General features: G+C 30.1%; 1 protein-coding gene across 1 annotated transcript; it reads left to right on the top strand.

The window, feature by feature from the left end:
* Positions 1 to 581: 581 nt before the first annotated feature.
* Positions 582 to 1,294, top strand: LHYA1_G009225 (uncharacterized protein; the record flags this gene model as incomplete). The annotated part of the gene is made up of 3 exons (XM_031154129.1): positions 582 to 749; positions 888 to 982; positions 1,177 to 1,294. The coding sequence occupies 3 exons, from the start codon at positions 582 to 584 to the stop codon at positions 1,292 to 1,294; spliced, it is 381 nt and encodes a 126-aa protein (XP_031000952.1).
* Positions 1,295 to 7,483: the final 6,189 nt, after the last annotated feature.

The raw sequence follows: 7,483 nt of genomic DNA on the forward strand, positions 1-7,483 counted from the left end.
TTCATTTAAGGTTACTAATATCTATAGTATATTAATACGTTTAAGCTAGATAATATAGTTAAGTCAAAGCCTATTCTAGGTATAGATAACTTTCTACTTTTACTTAACTACTACTAGGCTTAGAATACTTCTATCTTCTCTATAGAGCGGCACTATATATAGTTCACATTACTTCTGCTTCTTCTATTTAGCATAGGATATTAGCCTGCAGAATTAGTTAATACAAAAAAGAAAAGAAAAGATACTAGTTTTAATAATAATAATCTTAATAATAATAATCTTAAAGCTATTAATAATAATAACTCTCCTATTATTAATAAAAGTAATAACAGTTTCAGCGCTAGAAATAGTAAGGATATTAGTAGCTATAAGAATAATGCTTTTAAAAGCAATATTACTATAAGTAGATTTAGAGAAGATATTAGATAGTTTAATGCAATCTACTATAAGAATATGCGCCTCCTAGTTATATATAATCCAGATAGTAGAGAATAGGATATGCTTACTATAGAGGTTATAATAGCTTATTATAAAGGATATAAGAGACACCTAAAGCTATAAGTTAACTAACCACTTCTAATATGCTTTCTAATATTAAGCTAATAGATATTTATAGTATAATATTCTTCTTTACTAAAGTAGACGACCTAATTTTTTATTCTATTATACATCTTATATCCCTCGCCTTAGCTAATAACGCTTTTAAGGCGCTAAGCCTAATAACCTCTAAGCGAGTCTTTAAGTATAAAGTATAAGGTCTAGTCTTATATATGCTATTACGCTGGAAGCAGAAGAAGCTTAAGACGCCTATCTTCCGCTAAGATAAGCATATTATAAATAAGGCAATCCCTTTACTAGAGATGGCCCTCTTATATTCTTAATTTCAGGACTGCCTTAATCGCCTTATATATGCGGCGGGCTTTAAAGAAACACTAACCAGCTATTATTTCCAACGTGGGATAGCAAATATTATTAATTATAAGTTATTAATTATAAGTCAAAAAAGAGATAACATTACTAATATAAACATTTATATCTAGGTACTACTACTAATGCCATTTAGGACCAGGTTATACGATATAATCCGAACTCGGCTATATATAATAGGTCCTATATTAATAAGCAGGTGCAGTTCAACATCTAGTCTGCTATTCTTAAACGTCCCTCTACTAATAGCGTCCTTTATATGCTTACGCATATAAGCCTTATATGCGATCCCCGCGCTCCGGTTTATATATCTAATAACGTCCTAGCTGCGCTCTTCTTAGATCCAGATATTACTACACTTAAGTAGCAGTAAGAAGAATTAAAAGCAGGGGCATATAGAGTTCAGGGGATAGATATTAAGGCAGAAGTTTAGCGACTTACTACTACAATTAGTAGTGCTAGGAGCAAGCATTAAAATATTATCTCTAAAGAATACCAAGCAGATTATTTTCGCCGCCGCCTAACTAAAGATATTAAGAGGCAGAATAGCAGATAGAGGGAGAAGGAGTATATTAAGCTAATAGTTAAGTATTAGATCCCCTAAAAGATATAGCTAGTTAAGCTTATCTATACTCGTATCACGGATATTACCTTATAGGATGCTATCCAGCGCTAGATCTAGACTGCTAATCTTATATAAGCTCTTTATAGTTATTATAAGGTGGCTCTATAATACCGCCGCCGCATCACCTCTCTACTAAGAATTTTCACTAAGGAAGAGTTATCTAAAGCTAATCCATTCTCCTATATCTTCCCTCTTATTTATAGTAAGACTTAGTGTCTATTCTATATTAGAGATAAATTAAAGAGCTATAAAGATAGAATAGGCTCTTTTTATCGCCCTATAAAAATAATAAATCACGTTAAATGTAATTACTTTAAAGGATAAGATCTAGAGGCTAGTATAGAATGCTATTACCTAATTTGCAAGTCTTAGGGGCTTATTCTTAAGCACTTGCAGCATTTTAAAAACCATATATAAACCATACATAGCATTACGCTCCAAGAACCAAGGTTTATATATTAGATAAAGTAGATTGCTTTTCTACTTTTTACTTTTTCTAAATATATTTAGTTATTAAAATTAGAGATCTATATAATTTTAAACTTTCTAGCGTCTCAAGTCTTAATAGTTTTATTATATAAACAGCCAGCGCGAAATAGAAAAAATCCTTCACTTATAGCTATATATTCATAAAATGCGATAAAAGCTTTACTAATAGGGCCGATTAGATAAGATATAAGAGCTCTTAATATTTTCCTTGAGAAATATAGTAATAAGAGTTAGAGAAACTAACTATAAAGCTATAAATACGCTTTAGCTAATTTGCTTCTTATAGAATCTAGAGCCTCAGACATAAAAATTCGCCTTCTATTTATTACAGCGTTATAACTTATATTAGAAATAACTACCTCTAATACATAGTACCTAGCACAGCTTCCTTTCTTCCCTCCTTTTAGTAATTGCTATTTGCAATAATAAAGTCAGTTAAGCTACTAATTTATAATATCTAATATTAACCAGATCTGCCGCCGCGGTTTAGTTGCTATATATATAGTACCTTCTAGCATAAGTTAATTATCTAATAAAAGTCTCTATATTTAAGCTTAGAAGTTCTACTTATATAGTAGATATAGCTTACACTTAAGTGCAGAGAGCCTAAAATATAGATTATCTTATACTTAACTAAACTATTAACTAAACTAGTATTAGAAAGGCGCCTCTAGAGAATCAAATTGCGCACTAGCAACCAGCAGACGATATCCTGACTCATATATCTATAAACCTTAATAAGCTTATATATATAATGCCCTTAGACCTTCCAGGCCTATAAAGCCAAGCTAATAACACCACCTGAAAGCGGAGGTGTTCCTAGCTTATACTAATACATTATTAATTATAATTACTAACCGTTTTTAATCACTTAGTTAAGTGCGCCTAAGTACTCTAATCTTAAAAGGTTTCCTTTTCTTAATAAGAATATTAATATTTCTTTAGTATATTAGAGTTCCAAATTAGCTGCAATCTAGAGAGACTTAATAATAATTAATTATAGTTCTCACATATCTATTTAAATCACTAAGCATGGTCGATTTCCTATTCTTAAGCTTACCTACTTGGACGAGCTATCTATAAAGCTTATTCAACGTAAACTTGATATACTTAATAACTTAATAAAGGTCGGACTGCCTATTATTAAATTTAACCAGCAGCTCATCTTAGATAATAGAATCACTTGCAGCTATTAAATAGAAAAGCTCTCTAAACTTAAAGCATATAAGTTAAGTTCGCGAGCTGATAATATTAAGCAAGCGCTTAATCAGTTCTATTATACAGGCTTTAGCTATAGAGACGTAGGTCCTAGTAATATCATAGCTAAGAATAGCCGGATCACTTTAATCAACCTAAGCTTTATAGAACGATTAGGGAGTATAGTTCTATTATTTTTTCTAGGCTAGGTCTATACTAAATATAGATTTGATATTAGCTCTAATTTAGAACAATTTAGTAGATATATAGTCCTAATATAACTTATTTCTACCTATATAATATTCCAGCTCCCTCCCTATCCTAAGGTTTATAGTTACTACACTAACTTAACTAATATATAATCGGATTCTCTATAATACCCTTATAATTAGCTGTTCCTTTTTTGCTACAATCTTTAATACTGCTAATATTAACTATGCAGCTATAATTAGACCATTTTCTAACATCTTAAGTATATATATTAGAATTAAGAAATAATAGCATTAGCCTCTAGAGAATAGTTAGCACGGTTTAAAGAAAGGTAAATATAGTATATATACGTATAAATCTTCCTAAATAGAGCTTAGAGGTTAGAAATAAATGCTTTTAGATATAGGCAGATATTAGTATTAAGGAAATATAAGATAAGAGACAGGCGTAGTAATAGGATAGTGCAGAGAAGGCTAACTTTATACTTATATATTAGTAGGTAATATATAAGCAGAGATGAATTATTATACGCGGCATATGCTGCTTAATTAATAGTAACCTTAGATTAGATTGGAGTTATATAAAAGCCGAGCTTAATATTAAGGCGAAATGCACTTCTTATACGAATTTAATACCACTTTTTATAGTATTTATTTCCCTATATATCCTTTTAATCTATTTAATAATATTAACTTTATTAAGAGTCCTAGTTTAAAGGAAAGTTCTTAAAAGTCGCTATTATTATAATACCGATTTCTATACATACCTAGCCTTATAATTAGGCAATAGAATATCATTTTACTCTATATCACATAACTATAACTCGCAACCTTAGTATTTCTTAATACTCTCTAATATCAAGTCTAAAAGCAAACGCCTTATTATAGCACAAAGCAAATATATATCTTCTACTATAATTATCTTATCCTTATACTAATAATAAAATAAAATAACCATCGAAATACATTTACTATATCACTTAATTATTCTAAGAAGATAAAGCTTAAGCGCATACTCTTCTAAGAGGTATCTTCTTGACCAAGTCTATATTTAGCCGGAGATCTTAAAACAAAATAAAGATATTCATATCTAGTAAGATATCTAGCATAAACTAGAATTAAGAACTAATAGATATAGACCTATCATATAACAGCTATATAATACTATATAAGAAGTCCCTAATTAGAATATAGTAGTTAAATAGAAATTCCAGGCAAAGCCGGATTAACTGCAACCTTATTATATTAGTAGACTATATATGCAGAGTGGCATCTTTGTAAATATTATTATTAATATATCTATCTATAGTTTAAGAGCAAGAAGCCTAATAGACTAATATCTAGTGTTAATAGTAAAGGGGCTTATTTTAGAAGATATCAAGGTTATTACTTATAATAGCACTAAGGAAATAGAGAGATAGTAATAGTTCGATATAGACTTTATAAGAGAGGGCGGATATCATAGTTATATAAAGGTAGTGGTTTAAGACATTAAGAGACTATATTTCTTATAAGGCAATAGGAGGATCCCTTATTAATAACTAATAATTCTTAGGCAATAGGAGTATATAAGAATAAGGAGTCTATTATAATCCCTAGACTAAGATATATAATAAACTATATATCCGAAAAGTCAAGCTGCATATCTTAGAAATAAGAATAGAACTAGAAGTATTAGCCTCTATACTAAACGCCTATAAGACAATTTAGAGCAGTTCCTAGACTGATTAAGTATCCTATTAGCACTATAACTAACCTATAACAAGGCCTAGTCTCTTAACTTAAACCCCTAAATAGCCCAGATCACCAGCTATTAAGTTTCAAGACTAATTCCATCTATCCCGGCATATAGTAGCAAGCCCTTTTTAATATTAAACTGCTTATAACTACTATCTAATTACGCTCTAATATGGTATTTTATAGAGCTCCTTTAAAAAGGAATATATTTTACCTCTTAAACTATGTAATTTATCCTTAGATACTATATTAAGCCTTATTAAAAAGAATATTCTCTTATTTAGATTATCTAGTAATAAATTAAGATTCACAGACGGATTTCTTAGAGTTTCCAACTATAATGTCTTATAAGTATAGTCCTAGAGGTTAAGATCCGCCGATCACTTATTCTAATTATACTTCTAGTTTATATATTTCAAGCGCTAGTTAATAGTTAGAAGGCATTTAAGTATATGATTCAAGTTGTATATTATAAATAAATTCTAGAGTAGGTCTTACATTAAGGCTAATACAACTTATAGCAGGTATTAGGAGTTAGATAAACTGCTAGCAATAATCTAGTGGGCTAGCTTAAGGTATCGCGATTTTAGAATCTATTTCTATTAGTACTTACTCTTAATAAAGGACTGCTAATTTACCTTTTTAACTTTAATATAGATATGCCTTATCTCTAGATAATCCCGAAGTACTTTTTAAAGGTTATTACGCACCTTATATACAGCTCTAAATAAAGATTTAATAAAGAGAGTATTATATCCTAGCGCTCACTTTATGAAATCGGATAAGGGAATCCGGAGTAAAGCGTAATAAACAGCTATATAGAACTTGTCTATAATTTTAGAAGTAGCTCCTAAATATAGTAGCTGCTAGTTCTAGTCCTATAGACACTCGCTAGACCCTAATAGCATTTAGAATACTTGCTAGAGTTTATTTGCCTTGAAATTAGGCGTTAATTTAGAGGGGTCTTTATATTACTTCTTATAGAAGTCCTAGTATCTATAATAGAGCGTAAAAAGTGTTTTAAGATCCTATTATGCTTTTAATAGTCTAAGTGCGGCTTTTTTATTCTTAAGTAGAATAAGTAAGCAGATTACTTTAATTTTATCCGTATTTATAGTCTTTAGCATTTGCTAAGCTTCTATCTCCTACTATTTAGAATTAATTATATTCTTATAAGAAGCTCTAGATCCTATATTAGCAATTAGGTATAAGGATAAAATTAATAAATAAGGAATAATAATAGTAGGATAATAGAGAAAGATAAAGGGAGATAAAGATAGAAGATAAAAAGATAAAAGGAGAGGGAATTATAGGACTTATATATTAGCGTTTACTAGTGCTCCTAAGAAACCTCAGGTAATAAGCACTCTTATATCTATATATTAGAAAGGAATTTCAACTACTAGGCTATATTTACCATGCAGCAACCTCCTATATTAGCTCTAGAGGTTTCCCTTTTACTTAATATATAGCCTAGCGCTTAAAGCTTATGCAACTAACCATTAATAACTCTCCTCTTTAATATATAGCTTAAGAGAAGTGCCTTTTAAAATCGCTCACTTTAGTCTATAGCTATATATCTAAAAGAATTATAACGCTAAATAAGTGCTAATAGATTTTACAGAGGTCGCTGCTAGGCATTTATATCATTTATTATAAAAATAAAGTTATTCTTAAACTAGGAGGAATATACCCCCTTACTATCTTTAGCACCTACTTTATTACTAATAGCTAATTAAGCGGATAGTAGGCAGTGCACTAATATGCATATCAGCTAACCTGCCTTAGATTTAGTCTAAGTACTAGAAGTTAACCTAGCCGGCAAGCTTAAGTCTAAATAAAGGACTAAAGCATACAGATTAATATTATATAGAGAGGTGCTTTTAATACCTTCTATTATCTATATCCCTTGGTAATAATATTACTTCTATATTTAATAGAGTGGATTTCGTGATACCTATATTCAAGTCTAGAGTATTTAGTATAAGGATAGCTAATTAGATCCTTTAGCTTTAAGCAAACGCCTTAGTTGCCATTCAGGTGAAGGAATTGATAAGTTTATTATCACCGGCTTAAGTGCAGGAATAACGCGGCCCCTATCCTTAGAGGGAGTGGCTAGGCGGTCTCTTCTAGAGTGAATGCTAAGGCGTATATACCTAATCCCCTTTTTATAAGTTAGCAGAAATCAAGGGCTAGAGAGTTTAAGAGGTAGTAGCAGGTGAGTTAGTTAGTTTCTTGCTTCTATTCTAGAGCTCTTAAATAGTAAGTTTTTAATATAGCAATAATTATTTATATATAT

Source organism: Lachnellula hyalina, assembly GCF_007821495.1.
Source record: "Lachnellula hyalina strain CBS 185.66 chromosome Unknown contig00330, whole genome shotgun sequence".
In the NCBI taxonomy this organism is placed as follows: domain Eukaryota; kingdom Fungi; phylum Ascomycota; class Leotiomycetes; order Helotiales; family Lachnaceae; genus Lachnellula; species Lachnellula hyalina.